General features: G+C 36.0%; 1 protein-coding gene across 2 annotated transcripts; it reads right to left on the bottom strand.

Annotated features, from left to right (window-relative positions):
• Positions 1-9089: 9089 nt before the first annotated feature.
• Positions 9090-16311, bottom strand: LOC131653658 (uncharacterized). Of its 2 annotated transcripts, none has more exons than XM_058923910.1 (9): positions 16207-16311; positions 12845-13027; positions 12636-12697; positions 11903-12015; positions 11721-11823; positions 11174-11401; positions 10864-11082; positions 9925-10185; positions 9090-9781 (listed from the first exon to the last, which is right to left on the bottom strand). In XM_058923910.1, exons 2-9 carry the CDS (start codon positions 12948-12950, stop codon positions 9473-9475), a joined length of 1401 nt encoding a protein of 466 aa, XP_058779893.1. In that variant the 5' UTR covers positions 12951-13027; positions 16207-16311; the 3' UTR covers positions 9090-9472. The 2 variants fall into 2 exon arrangements, with proteins under 2 accessions (XP_058779893.1, XP_058779894.1); XM_058923911.1 differs by having other exon boundaries at positions 12845-13039; positions 16207-16289.

Below are 16311 nucleotides of genomic sequence, written 5' to 3'. Positions count from 1 at the left end.
TTTTCCATATTTTGGTCAATTGCAAAATTTAAACATTGATTAATGGCAATTATTATAAAACAGAAACTGATTAATAGTCATTATTATAATTTATTTATACATTTAAAAAATAATCTCTTTTGAGTAAAAACTTTACAGTGAACTAATCTCTTACTTTAAAGGTAGTGGTATTTTTCTATCTCACTTTTATGTTTGAACTCATTGTCACACTACAAACTCATTTAAAAAAAAATATTTGCAATTAGAGAAATAGAGACAAGAAGAGAAAAATTACAATCAAAATAAAATAGAAAAGTAGAGATAAAAGTTGTGTTTATTTAACTTACTAATATTTTGTTAAAATCATAATGTAAATACTGTGTTTAATTTTGCATGTCCGCAATTTTATTATATCAATTTATAATTTATAGTTTTTATCATGTATCAAATTATTCTTATCATTAATTTATTATCACCAAAAGTATCAAATTATCAATTTTTTAAAATTTGTAGAAAATAAAAAAAAATTATTCAATTTAACAATATCATGAAGTGTTACGGGAATCAACGAAATCAGACAAAAATATCACCATTTTCACGGAACACTATCACCATAATATTTTTAAATATTTTTAAATATTTATACTTATTAATAATCCCTTTTTCTTAATTTTTATTTTAGACGTATTGAATTTATCATGTCGGTGATTTGCGTCATATTTACTTTAAATATTTTTAGTTATTAGTGATTTTATAATAATTATATTATCACCAATAACCAAGTCTTATCAAATAATGTAAGGGTCTTCTATTAGAGGTGTATTAGGCTTAAAACTTTTATCTCATGTCTTTCTGGAATGTTCACATGTCCTTTAATGATTTTTTTAAATTTTATTTACTCTTTAACCTATAATGATCCATATCCCTTTCTTTTAATTGTTATTGGACCGTTAATTATTAAATTATTTGGCCATATTTTGCTATTGTGTTCTTGACCTATCTTAAACTTTTTTTGTGAATCATTATTTTAACTTATAACCTAATTTTGCATACTACTAATATCTTATTAGTAAAACTTTTTTTTAAATGGTTAATTTTCATTTTACATATGCAATTTGGTCAAACTTTTTTACTTCACATTTTTTCGTATCGTTCAAAAAATACAACACCATAAATAGTGCACCCGGGCGACATAATAATATCTTAGTAAAATATAAAATAACTCACATTTTCCTTTTCCATGCATAGTAGAATTTGAACAAACTACTATTTCTGTGATCAGTTATTTCACGGGTCATTATCACCACATTACCTTTCTAATATTTGCAGTTATTAATTATTGTACTCTAAATTCTCAATAATGTAAATAATCATATTTAAAAAGTTTCTACATTATATATGAAAACACCTCTCAATCATAATTCAAATTAATTAACATATATAATTAGTCATCATTGTATACTCACTACACTTAATATTAATTTCACATTGACATAGACTTACAATAACCCTTAATTAAATTTTTATCGGCTTATTTTATGTTTTATTATTAATAATCAAAATAATATTATTTTACGAATCACTATTATCACAATTTCTTTTTTATTTTAATCAACAAAATATTTGTAAATACCATAGTTATTAGTCATATTATTAAATGATCTAAATTATAAATGAACTTACCCGTGCGGCAGCACGGGTCTCTTACTAGTTTGTATATAAAAAATATATTGTAAGGAGTTAAATCTATAATATTATAAAGAAATTTGAGGTTACATTATTATATACAGAAAATTTCAATGAAGATAGATAATGTTTGTTTTGGAATTTAAAAAATGACACGAAATCCTAATATGCTCTGTTGGGTTCAGTATTTTAGAGTCATCGTGCATGGACTTGAACCTCTACTGAGTCTTCATGGATAAAAATTGTCCTTCCCCTCGATTGCCACCTTCTGAATTTTCCTCACCATCGCAACCTTATATCCAATGTGATTTTTTTGTTGAATCATTAATTAAGGTTTTTTCTTTAGCCACCTCCCTATGGGATTACACCCAGCGAAAAACCCAAATTACCCCTGCTTCGGAAATGAACTTCCGAAGCACTTTTTTTTTAAAAAAAATTTTCACAATTTGGAAGTGCATCTCCGAAAACACCTCATGGGGGGTGTTTTCGGAGATGAACTTCCGAAAACACATTTGTTCAGATTTTGGGGGGTTTCGGAAATGAACTTCGGAATTATGCAGAAACTGTGTTTTTTTTTATGTTTTTCTTAACAGTCTCGTATTTTTAATTAAAGGAAACCGGGAAATAAAATAAACCACATTTAAACAGAAAAAACTAATATGATAAAAAAGTAATATATACAAGTCGATCCAAATCCAAAAAAAAATAGTGTGCTAAAGATACAATCCGAAAACAAAAAATAAATAGACTCGACCACTACTGGGTGTGCCTAACCCTCTCACCCTGGGCCCTCCTCTGCCGCCTGTATGCCGCCGCACGGTCCGCATCAGTGACGATCATCTCCATCACGGCGACTGCCTCTGGACCGCCCTGATGAACGACACCTCGATCAAACGCGTCCCGCCCAAGCATCTCTATCCGCTGGCAGATCGGCAGGAGATCAATGGCGTGGTCATCCTCGGCCTGCTGGTTCTCCAAGATCTCCTTGTGTGCTAGCCTAGGAGCGTCGGGAGCGTCGGGTGTCAGCAGAGGATGTGAAACCCGATAGAACCATGTGACGTACCCCTCCACACTGTGCCAGTCCTGGGTGACCCGCCGGCGACGATACTCCTTCGGTACCACATGGCAGTGAGTTGCACTTTGGTCACTGTGTCGGGAGCAGCCTCGAAGGGTGACCTGGGTATCATCTGCACGAATCCGAACTGCCGCATGCACCGCTCAGAAAGATACCAGACCATGATGGTAGTCCCGCATGCCAACCAGCCAGAATATAGAGATATCCCGTCAAAGGGGACAATCTGAGTGTAGTCGCTGAACAGCCTCCAGGTGACGTCGTCGTGCATCGTGTGGTCCAGGTACCCACGGTATGGTCCCACCGCATTGTTCCCCCTCTGGAGAACGTATCTGGCGGCCCTGGGCATGGCGTCAACGTACGCAGGATCGATGTGGAAGCCGTGGATGCGGGAGAAGTAAGAGATGATCCAACTCTGAAACAGAAACACGATAATGTATTATAAATAAATACGAAACATAAATAAATACGAAACAATTAAAATGAAACGTACCGTAAGTAGTGTGTAGGATCCGACCAACTGCCTCGTCCTCCAGTTGGAGGCCTCATTCGGCTTCTGGTAGAGGTATGCCAGAATAGCTGCCCCCCAGTTCCACTGGTGAACGGTATCCAGGTCCATGAAGTAGCGGAGGTATGTCACGTCGACGTACCTTGCACTCTTGTCCACAAAGCATGCAGCGCCTACCACAAACATGTACCAGCACCGGAGAGCGCAGCCGCGGTGATACTGTGTGAATAGATCGTCACCCGCCTCCTCGGCATCGGCCGCCGCGTCCAGGTGGTGCTCGAAATAAGCGCTCAGTGTGGTGAACCGGATATGAGGCCCATTTGTCGTGATGCACTCGAAGTCAGCAACTTCGAGCTCCATGCCCAAATAGAGCGCCATCCACTGACTGGCCTCGACCCTCTGGATCCGGGAGTGGGTCAACAGCGGCCCCCTGATGGGCAGGTGGAGAAGACACTGCACATCATGCAAGATGATCGTCATCTCCCCAACCGGCAAGTGGAAAGAAGACGTCTCCTTGTGCCAGCGCTCCACAAATGCCCCCTACATGCCGTGGCTGATGGTGGTGTACCCCGTCATGCAGAGCCCGCTAAGCCCTGAACCTCGCACTACGTCGTTAAACCACTCAGCTGCTGGTTTAAACAGACTGAAAATCTTCTGGGCGTGGTTCACCATTTTCAAAGGATATCTCTCCTGTTACAAAAAAAACAAATAAAAGCATATGTTAAATAGACTGTTAAGAAAATATCGAATAAACGTCTAAATTATAAACGGTTAAATTAAAAAAAAATACCTCTCCCTCTCAGATACGCCGAGCGACGTGATCGCGGTAGGATATCAGCACGGAAGTGTCAAAGGGCCCTCCCGGGTAGCTGTCCTCCTGCTCATCCTCCTCCCCGGATGGAGGGTCAACATCCGGTACCCCCTCCGGCTCGTGGTATGGCACTGCCACCTCCTCCTCCTGCTCCTCCTCCTCCTCCTCTCGCTGGCGGGAAGAAGATACCCGAGTCAGCCGACTCCTAGATCCAGATGAAGAGGTACCCTCTCCCACGTCCACGGGAACTCGCACACGTCGTCCCCGGCCCTGCCCCCGTTCCTGTGTCGACGCCAGCTGCGCCGCCGCCCGCTCGCATCTAGCCAATGCAGTCTGGGTCTCTCTACCCTGTCTGATGCGTGCTGGTTGGTTGCCTGACATGTTCCTGTAAACAATTGAAATCGATTAATATGCGAGACAAAAGAAAAAACTAAAAAAATTGCACTTCTGATACAATTCGGAAGTTCATTTCCGAAACTGGGATGAAGGTGGTTTCGGAAATGAACTTCCGAAACACCCCTGCGCAGAACTTCTCTGCAACCTCCAATGGCAGACCCCAAAATCAAACTTCAAAACCCATAATGCTTCTAAACAACCTAAATACTAATAACAACCTACCCCTATATCTTTTATGCAATTGAAAACAACCCTAACATGCATTTGAAATATGGATCTAACAAATATAAAACTTACAAATTGAGTGATTGGAGAGCTTTTGAATGTAGTATGGCAAGGTGATTGGAGCCTTTGATGCAGCCTTGGAAGTGGGTTTGCAGAAAATCTCAGAGGAGTTGAGTTTGATATTGGTTTAGGGTAAATGATTTGGGGGGAGGGGGGCTGTTTTGCTTAATCTGCAAAACGCGCAATATTTCGGAAATGAACTTCCAAAATGGTGTTTTCGGAAATGCATTTCCGAAATAAGTCAAATTTTTTTAAAAAAAAAGGCGCTTTCGGAGATGCATCTCCGAAAACACCTTTTTCTTGCATTTCGAAAATGCATTTCCGAAGTCCGGGGTAGTTTGGGTTTTTCACCAGAGGTGGACTAGAAGGTTGGGAGGTGGCCAAAGAAATTTCCTTAATTAATTTCATAAATATTTTCATACAACAACTTTCCAAGCCTTGTATCAAGGGGATACATACTCCATTGAAATATCTAATTTTCATGTTAGACCCGTTCTTTAATACGTAATCAAATCTAAGATAATTAATGATTCGAGATATATGTTACACCAATATCTCTGAAATAAGGCGTGTCCGTGTTTATATCAGTTTCTCACATCTACACCGACATTTATTATTACATTTAATTTATTAATTTTTTTAAATTATTATCAGTTTCACCGTATCGATGTCGGAGTTATGTTTGGAATGTCCATGCTTGATAGTTTGAGACTAGAGTTAACTAATCTTTAAAAATTCTTAGCATAATGGAAAATCACTCTCCTAAATAAAGAATTTGTTGGACTTGGTATTACTTTTCAAGCCTATTAATTTTAAAAGGACAAAAATAAATTTGTTTCTAAATAGTGAATTTCTAATAGTCACTTCCAAAAATTTACCTATAGTAATTTGGTAAAAGACAAAGGCATGGCCATTGAAGTTGAGAAACAAACCATGTAGCATTTGGGTGATACAACTACTATTCAACTTCAAGGTCATTTGATCTCCTAATATCGTGTTAACTGGTGATCAAATGATGTCATTCCTTGAAGAGGTGTAACCACCTATTTTCCAAATTAAATTCACCATAATTTTGATTAAAACTTCATTTCCTTTTATTTTTGTTTTTGAACTATAATAGGTTAGTGGACTTTAAAAAATGGTTTGTGATGGAATTAAGGGGGCGAGCGCCCTAAATAAAGCTTGATCGCCCTAGGAGTTCTAAGTACAACATGTCGCCTAAAGCACATAAAGCAGGGTGGCCGCCTAAAGAACATTACAAGTCATTCAGTTGGGCTTAAGCCCAAAACCAGCAGACGGTCTCATGTAATATACATGTTTTCTAAGGTGGTTTAAGAGAAACGAACAAGGAAAGTATAGTGGGGGGAAAAATTGTTCCTCCCATGATTGAAGAAAGACTTGGTCTTCTACATTCCATGATTCTGGGAATGGAATAAGAAAATTGTTTCCTAACTATCTAGTTCAGGCCTATATGATCTTCTATAAAGGTTTTGATCATAGAATCGTGAAAGGGATCATACATTTTACCAAAAACACACAAAAAAGTCTCACAATTTCTACATGAATAGGCTTTCTAGAACTTGCACGACCTGATCACAGACCTCGATCACGCCCTACATAAAGAGAATCATGGAACTTCTCCCTCAAACCAGCCACATCTCTCTCAAGAGCCTTTAGTGCCTCAACGCCTCTGCTTCTCGCCGAAGAGTCTTTCGGTCCTCCTCCATGTTGCGATTTACCTAAGCAACAACGTCAAAAGCTTCTTGACACCATTTTTTCTCTGCCTTAAGGGAGGACTCCATCTCAACAACTCGACCATTCAGAGTAGAATAAAAATCACGTGCTTTTGCCTCCTCTTGTAAAGAGTCAGCAAGCTTGGACATCTCCTGCAAATCGGCCAACTCCTTGTGGATAGCCAAGCATCTGCGCTTATCTCTTTACATTTTCCCTTTCAAGTTTCCCTTTTGTCAGAAGGATTACTTGCAACCAAGTTGAAAAATAGCCAGAGAGAAGGCTTTTAAGAATTATGCTCGACACAAAGCTGGAAAGCGAGCCACAGATTTCTAACAAAAGACTTAGGTCCACTCAGATACTTCTTAGGCATTGAAATTTCCCAATTCTCATCAGGCATTACAATCAACCAACGCAAGTATGCTTTAGACATCCTAAGTGAAACTGATTTGCTTGATTGTCGTCCTATTTATACTCCCATGGATCCAAACTTCAAGCTTCTTCCGATTCAGGGGGAGCCATTGAAATACTCGGGAAGATATCAACTGCTTGTGGGTATTCATCAGAAATCGTACCTGTAACGCGATCTTGAGCATTCTTCAACTTTTGCGGAATCACCAAATTCACCATGAGCTTATGCTTCTTCTGAGATAAGATAACTCCCTCCACTTCTTGATTCCATAAAAGATAGTTGTTGTCTTAAAGCTTAATTGAGAGCTTCGGTCCAAAGGAGTTGGTGGATTTGATTGCAGCAAAACCAGTAGAGTGTTCTTGCGATTTGAGTACCGAATCTGGATTTTCGTCGGAACCCATGGTTGAGCTTCAAGAACGAGCTTCAAGAATGAACCAGCAAGGATTGGATTGTGCGATGACGAAGGATGAACTGAATCTAACGAGTAGGGAAGTGCGGAAGATCGAAATGTGTGAATGATACCATGTTAGAGTTGAAACTCAAGCTTCATCCTTCACTTTGTGAAGGTGAAGGGCAGAGAAAGCCAAAAGGATAAGATATAGAAAATGTAGATTCATTCATCAACTGCATAAGGAGCAGTGGCAAGGTTTATATACAATACAATACCGTTACCGTTTCTAACGGTGAACGCACAAATACAGTAACAGAAAGTAGTTACTAACGACGTATGTAAACTATACACAAGTATATCTGAATAATATCTCTAACAAATGGGAGTGTTAAGAATCTGTTATGATCAATTAGCAGGAATTAACTTTAATATTGTGTAGATTATAATGATTGCATTACTTATTGCGGACCGTCCTTATGCATATAAATATAGATACGATGTCATCTCATTTGACACGCAATTAGAAATAGTAAGTAGTTTATTTCCAATATAAATGATGATGTATCAGTTATCTTATGATGTAATATTTTAGATATCATTAAAATGTATCATGTTTGATGTGTTCATTTTACTATATTTTGAATCTCTTATTATTATGTATATTTTGGTGCATTTTGTGCAATTTTACCCAAATATAGGAACACGATTGATGAAATTTGAACGAAAACATGGAACATGTTTAGTGCATTGCATATTGCTATACTTTGGTGCAATTGTCGCCATAATGGAGAACAAGTTTGATGCATCGCATATTAGTGCACTGGTGCAATTGTAACCATAATGGAGAACAAGTTTGATACACTGCATATTTGATATATTGTGGTAAACAAAATTGGTACATTTGGTCCATATTGAATGTAAACATGTTTTGTACAGTACACTAATACAAATGATAATTTCATTTAATTATATGGTTTAAATAGTCTTTTGGTCTCTGTAAGTTGACATGTTTTTGGTTTTCGTCCCTGTATCTTTTTTTTTTAAATGATCCCTGGATGTTAAAATCCTTTTGGTTTTAGTCCCTAAAGTTAAAATCCGTAGGAAAATCTGCAGGTTTCTTGCGGATTTTCCTTTGAATTTTTCTGCGGATTTTAATTTTAGGGACTAAAACCAAAAGGATTTTAACATTTAGTGATCATTTCCAAGAAAAATAAAATACAAGGACGAAAATAAAAAACAAATAAAAAACACGCAAAGTTACAGGAACCAAAAAACTATTTAAGCCTAATTATATCAATTTTTTCAGTACAGTAGCACAGATTGTTGCAGTGTACTAAGGTTTTGCTCATTTCTATTTCATTTCAACATATGCCAATAACATTTTATTCCAACATAAAATTATAGTACACTAACACAACAATTGACTTGAAACTACACAAGACTAACCCAACAATGAACTTGAACACGTTAATTATACCGCTAGACACTAAACTTACAGTTATAGTAAACTCAATCAAAAGCCTTACAATTGCTTGAACATTATAAGAATCACTGGTATCATAATCGATTCGCATGAAAATGAACTGAAATACTTAGATTCAGAATAAGAGAAACATGAGCTGAAATTGCACATATGATTCTTCTTTCATTTGTCTACTTTGAAATCTCACTTTGGATTGTGATGTTCAACTAAAAATGTATTGTAAGATTTCCAAATAGAAGTTTGAGATGTCACCCTTAATCAAAGAAAATTGATGTTTAAAAGAAAAGACACTTTAAAGAGAAGATGATCCAAATGGGAGATTTTTCCAAACTATGTTGGTTCTTGCGGACAACTCCACTATGCGCATAGTCATTAGTGAATAACTACTTTACCTCAGACAACCTAAGAATGCCTCATGCCATGGAATGAACCAGTGCTCACTGAATAGTGAACACTTGCTTTTAGTCTAAACACAATCAGTATTTGATACAACTTCAAAAATAGGTTGACAGTAAAGAAAACAACAAGTATTTCATAATGCAAAAACAAAAAACGATAATCCAAATGTTTTCTTCTCCATCTCACAAAAATGGTTCCCAAATATTGTCTCCCTTCCCATATATCTAAATTCATCTCTTATCTATTTTTTTTTAAAAGTGCTTTCTGGAGGTCTGTCTCTTTTTCTCTTCTTGTCTGTCTTTTCTTTTCTTGTCTGTCTTCAACTAAAGATGGGTGCAGGAGGGACATCAATAGTGATTCCAGCTTGGATTTGACCCCACCCGATAAGACGCCAATGCTTCTCAACACGTCGACTGAGTGCAATCTTTTCACCCTTGCTAGTGCACACAGGAGATGTAAGTTGCAATTTTGCCAAGTCATTCTTCACAGCAATTACTCTGGCTCCTGTTGACATTGATCCTATGTTCAACATTAGCATTTCTGATTTGGCCAGCTTAGATACCTTTCCCTGTCTCTCGGATCCTTTTGTTCGGACACCAAGAAGCCTTCGAAGCAAGAAAAAGTTCACCTGCAAAATTCGTCGGTAATATAAGATTTTCCATATTTTCCAAGCACAGAAAGGAAATTGAGTAACTGTAAAGGATTTGACTATTCAAATTGACAGTAGGCAGGCATGCATAAAATGATAAACCATTAGGCATAGCCACATACCTCAAGCTCAACAAAAACCTCAGGTAGTGATCCAACTTCTCCAAGAACTTGACCTACCAACCTGTCAGCACGCGTCAAAGTAGGATCCATTGTTGTTCCAACACCAATGAGGCCTCCAGGCACAGCAAATTGAAGCTCATTTTGTTCAGCATACAATGAAACTATTCTAGAGTATATAGGTGTGCACTTAATATTTCCACTCTCGTCTTTAACAACTATCCCAGGTCGAACTTCAATGAATTGGTTGACCTTCAAAACACCCTGTAGAGAAGAAATTGTTAGATGTGTTTAAAAAAGAATGTACCAATATGTTTGATTCAAGACTCAGCTCATATTTAACAGAATCCATGGCCTCTGTCACTTGAAAATTCATCATTGACAAACTCAAATAGGTTTTAGGTAAAATCATAATACTAAGTTCATTCCTTTGTTCTGGTTTGAAATAGAATGGCCAATTTTTCTAGGTATTTAGGAAAATTACAAGAACAGAATAGTTTCCAAAAACAAATTCGAAAGCAACTTGTTTCTCATATGCTGGGTGTTCATGTTTCATAGTCCCCAATAATTTCCAAAAACAAATTACAATGCAACTAGTTTCTCATATGCTGGGTGTTCATGTTTCATAGTACTAGTCCTCAAAATAATTTCCAAAAACAAATTAGAATGCAACTTGTTTCTCATATGCTGGGTGTTCATGTTTCATAGTACTAGTCCTCGGCATTATTTTCGAGGCATTTCAAATTCTAGCATAGATTAAACATTCTGAAGATGCTTATTTTAAAATAAAAAAACTTTTAAAAATCACTCAGCATTCGAGTTAAGGCATAAATCATTCCAAAATATAAATTTATTAGGAAATCTAACATCTGCATATGATGCAGATGAAGTCACGCCTGTGCAAATCAAACACAATACTGCAATATTCACCAAAAGACTTACCCTCAGAATGCTTCCACCAGCTACACCTCCTTTTATTTCATCAACCTCAAAACCAGGTTTGTTGACATCAAAAGACCGAATTACTATCATATTAGGTGGAGAAATAAAGTTCCTTTCAGGGATTGGGATCTTTTTCACGATATACTCACACACAACATCAATATTATACTTCAATTGGGCTGAAATAGGTACCACTGGTGCACCATCAGCAACCGTTCCCTGGTAAGCCACCAAAAACAAAGAGAGCATCATGTAAGTTAGCAAAAGGCAATTCTCTTGCATAGTAGAAATCTCTTCACAGGAAACTTACTTGTATAAACTTCTGAATTGCTTCATGCTGATTGATGGCCACATTCTCTTGAATTAGGTCAACCTTGTTTTGAAGAATTATCATGTGCTGAAGACGCATAATTTCCACAGCAGCTAGATGCTCAGAGGTTTGTGGTTGTGGACAGCTTTCATTAGCAGCTATGAGTAGCAAAGCGCCATCCATGATTGCTGCTCCATTAAGCATGGTAGCCATGAGAATATCATGACCCTACAGAAATTGTATATGTAAAAGCAAATATCATATATATGTATAAGCCTTAAGCAGTTCCGTCAAATGATGCTATATCATGGTAATATGCAGTGTCAGTCTAGGATATCGCAACTATTCTTCAAGAGATAGTCTAAGATACTAAGACAACAAAATTAGTCCTATGAGATAACCTTAGACATAGCAGATAATATCATGGTTTTATAAAAAAAATAAAATCAAATACGTACATTTATGGAAGTAATCCTACATTTAAGTTATAAATCTGATGAAACTTGCCATAAAACAGCCCTAGACAAATAAAAGTTTAGAACTTTACCGGGCAATCGACAAAAGAAACATGCCTCAGTAATTTCATCCTGCAGTTTTCAAATCCTGGCACATCGCACATAGGATTATCTTCTTTTCCACTTCCATAAGCCCTGTAGCAAAAAAATTATCACATCACCAATTGTTGAAATAACCTGATAATATAACAGCAAACGGAAAATAAATACCCACTTGTAGGACATAGGCCTTGGACATCTTTCATCTTCACACTTATATATTTTTGCATTTGCATAACCAAGCTTGATTGTAATGTTACGCTCCAACTCATTTTTAAAACGCACAGTCTGCACGACATTCATGGGAAACCAGGAAGATCAACAGCATTAAAATAAAAAGCTAGAGGGAAATGCACAAAGAATATAATATGGTGTTATGGCGTTTGATATGCAAGTCCATTTTTTAAAACTGAAGATGCAAAAACAGAGGAAAGCAATTTAATTGATCCAAAGGCAGGAGAAGATGGCAACTTTTTTTAGATTCCATATACCAATCAAATGAACCGACTGTTACAACTTATCTAGACAAAATAAAACCCAAATATTGAAAATAACAAACTTCATAAATCTGTGGTGGTAATTCAGATTTCACAAACTTTATAACTCACTAGCTACTTGGATTAAATGAAACATAACGTTTTGAGTTACGTCAAAGAGTAAATACTTCCTTTCTAATTGAAAAATATCACTTACATCCAAGTAGGCTATGGAGTATGGACAAAAAATAACATCACCATGTATCAAGAATACCATATATACAGTATAAACATCACCATGTACCAAGAATACCATATATACAGTATAAACATCACCATGTACCAAGAATACCATATATACGGTATAAACATCACCATCCTCATACCTACGCCAAAACCACAATAGAGGAGAACATTTAGACAAAGGATTACCTGAACACCCGATATTGCTTTCACAACTGTTGATTTGCCATGTGCCACATGACCTATGGTGCCTGCCAAGATTTAATTTACTATTCATCAATCATCTAACAATAACAGTCATCAATAGAAAAGAAGCTTGTACAATTTTATAATGAGAAATTTGTTTGTGGTCTAATGTGGCTGTAACAATTTCAAAAAAATAAGGAAGAAAATATTACCAATATTAATAGTAGCCTGCCGAGATATGACTTCAGGAGAAAGTGGATGCAATTTTGTCACATCCAATGTACTCAAGTCTTGTTCCATCAAACCCTTCCGTGACATTTTGGCTGCTTCAAATGGAAAATTCAATTGTGTGATGGAATGAATTTATGACCTGACACTGTTTGATTCTAAACTATCTGCATGTACAAATGACAAGAAAAAGACATCAGAGTCCGCATTTTCCTTTTCATAAAATCAGTCTATTTATATATGGCACAGGCCTAGTTCTTTTACATTTATTCTACCATGAGCAATTATCATGTATATAATTTATAATTAACGCAGAAGTGCAGTTTCAATATTTTACAAATGAAAGGGAAATTCCTATGATGCCCCAAAAAAGACATTGATTGCCGGTCATTTGGTCTGCATCTTTTTCAATGATTTTCTTAAATAAAGAAAATTTTATATATACCGCTTCAGATTATGAAGCTTATAGGTTACAAATAGATTCCTCAGACCTCAACTTCTCTTCGACAGTGAAACCCTACAACTACAGTAACTTTGTGCAGTGCACAAATCATAGGTACTCCTGTTTCTATAGAAAATGTTTGTTGATGGAAAAGTTGGATTTATTACTCCATTTGTTCCTAATTGTAAGACCATTTTTTCTAGTTTTTCTTGGTCCCTTAATATAAGACTCTTTTCAAAACTCCACATGCATTAATGATTTTACAAAATACCCCAATTTAATTCACCAATGGGAAATGTAAATTATTTTTCTCTCCTAGGATAACAATAATTTATAGGGGTAAAAATGTAAAAGTTACACAAGTTTTTGACAAATATATTACAGCAACTACTTAATACATGTAAACTTTGTTGGAGAGTCTTATAATAAGGAGAGGAAAAACTAATTAAATAAAATTAATCTTTCAAATTTGAGGAGAATCAATGTTTCTCTCTCTTTCAAATTTTTAATTTCCAAGAAAAACTAATGTATGGAGCATCAACAAAAGGTGAGAATTTCTTGTAAAATTTGATAAAATCAATGTGTTAATTAGCATCGAACAGAGAGGTAGTCCACTCAATAAATTAAAATAATCAGCAATCACTAGTTTTCATTTGATTTAAGTTTCCATGTAATTCTTAAACACAATACTAGTTGACAATTTTTCATATAACACAAGAGAGAGACAATGAAGAGATAGGAAGCAAAAAGAAGACTGCTTCATAAGTACACCTTTGGTGCAAGTGCAAGAAGTACGAGCTATTTTTCATATCATCCACAAGTTTCCTTCATAATATACCCATCATTTTCCACACCGAAAATATCATTGTTCTTTAATCTCCCTAACATTTGGCCCTTTAACTTAGTCCTTGCACATGATCCCATCCCCTACTCTAAAAATAGCATCTTGTTCACATAAATGAGCATGTGAGAGCAGGTATTGGGTTGTTTTGGTAGGTAAGTAGCAGCAAAAGGGAGGGAGTGAAGGGGGAGGAAATCGGGAAGAGAATAGGAGTGAGTGGGAGGACATCAGTGATAACATTGGTATTCAGCTACCCTAGTCCAGTTCTATTATATTAATTACCAATTTGATTTTACTGACAGAAAAAGATCTCATTGTATTTTAAATTTCAACCATTCCAACTCCTATTAGGTTATCGAAATTGGGAATCATTGAACCCTATCTTATAAAGTGCTACTATTATGAATTGTACACACAATAAGAAATTTGGGCAAACTACTATTGTTCCAGTACTACTGTTCTGCGATACGCTATTAAATACAAAATGTTGTAAGACACTATAGTGGCACACATAACAGAATTTTAACGATCTTCTATTTTCCGCTATCCGCAATTGACAACATTGCTAGTAACATTATTTTCCCATTCATCCATACCCGCGTCTTTGGCACAATAGACCGTAATTTTAAACAAAAATTAAGGGAGGAACTCCTCCCCCCCCCCCCCCCCCCCAAAAACTAATGCTACCCAAACTCATTCTTGAGCCTGTTTGGATAAACAACTTATTTGCAGCTTATAGCACAGGTGCTTACCAAAATAAGCACTTAAGAATAAGCTTGCATAAGCTATTTTTATAACAAAGGATAAAATAAATTTAAATTGTTTGTATATACACAATTAATTTTTCTCATTAGCTATCTTGGATAGCTTATAAAAATAAGTTCAAAATTTTTTTGAAAAATGTTATAAATATAAACTGTTTTTATATAAGATCTCCCAAACAGTGCCACAAAACTTATGTCAATAGATAATAAGCTCAAATAAATCGATCCAAACAGACCCCTTATAACTACCAACTCATACATGAAGAACCATTCTAATAGAATGAAAAAATTGAAACAACAAGCAAAAATGAGCAACGCAGGTAGTGAGATAGTGACTACTGAGCAGAGACCCGGCTGGGGAGGTAGCTCAAAACAGTCAGAGTTGTTAATTGCATAGCAGAATTTGAAAAAATGTTGTTTAGTGATATGTTATTTAGCAGTAAATATTGTGAAATAGCATTGTTATGGCATTGTTGCATGTGACATCATATGTGTTTATCTTCATCTATCACTTGATTCCCATAAACTTACAATTTCTGGCGTTAGTTAAGCCAAAGGAGGAAGATACTGTGTATGTTCAAATGCCCTAGGAAAAAAAAGAATTGGAACTAAATTGAGCATTCAACAATGCACATTCTTCCAAAATCGTAACAATCAACGTACCCACTTGAAAAAATTAGGGCTTTTCAGCAACTAGTTCAGAAAATTAAAATCATCGATTTGTATAGTGTCTTTGTAAAGCAATCAAATCAAAATAGACTCCCACTAAACCCTAATTAACTAATATAAATCCCGCAAGAGAGAAATTCCAAATCCTAACTGAAATTCGAATCTTGCGCATGTCCAAGAAAAATAAATCAACGAGCGGCAGCAATGGACAAAAGTATGAACTAAATCAGCAACTGACATTTGAATGCAGAAAAGAATTTATGAACAAAATGCACATTCCTCCAAAATGAATTAGGCATCGAACAAGGCACATTCTTCCAAAATCGTAACAGTCAATGTACCCCCAGTTGAAAAAATTAGGGCTTTTCAGTAACTAGTTCAGAAAAATAAAATTATCGATTTGAAACGCGTGGTATAGTGTTTTTGTAAAGTAATCAAATGAAAATAGTCTCCCGTTAAACCCTAATTAACCAATATAAATCCTAAATAAAATTCGAATCTTGCGCATGTCCAAGAAAAATATATCAACGGAAAATCAAAGAAGTGAATAAACTAATCAAGAATTCAAACAGTAAAATAGCATGAGAATTGAAAAGATAATGTTAATGAGAGAGAGAAATAGATTAAAACCTGAGAGAAGAAGAAAGGTGCGTGCGGAGGTGTAATCAGCTGGTGCCGGGAGATGGTGGTAGTGATAAGCGGAGAGTGTCGAATTATGGCTGCGGGTCGGGTAAT

This window comes from Vicia villosa, linkage group LG2 (genome assembly GCF_029867415.1).
Source record: "Vicia villosa cultivar HV-30 ecotype Madison, WI linkage group LG2, Vvil1.0, whole genome shotgun sequence".
NCBI classification, from domain to species: Eukaryota; Viridiplantae; Streptophyta; class Magnoliopsida; order Fabales; family Fabaceae; genus Vicia; species Vicia villosa.
This window is presented reverse-complemented; position numbering and strand designations above follow the sequence as displayed.

Coding starts and splice junctions, on each gene's coding strand:
- LOC131653658 (XM_058923910.1), bottom strand. CDS start 12,950: ATGTCACGGAAGGGTTTGATGGAACAAGACTTGAGTACATTGGATGTG. Junction 12,698..12,844: donor GCAGGCTACTATTAATATTG/GTAATATTTTCT, acceptor AAATCTTGGCAG/GCACCATAGGTCATGTGGCA. Junction 10,186..10,863: donor CTGGTGGAAGCATTCTGAGG/GTAAGTCTTTTG, acceptor TCTTCTCTACAG/GGTGTTTTGAAGGTCAACCA.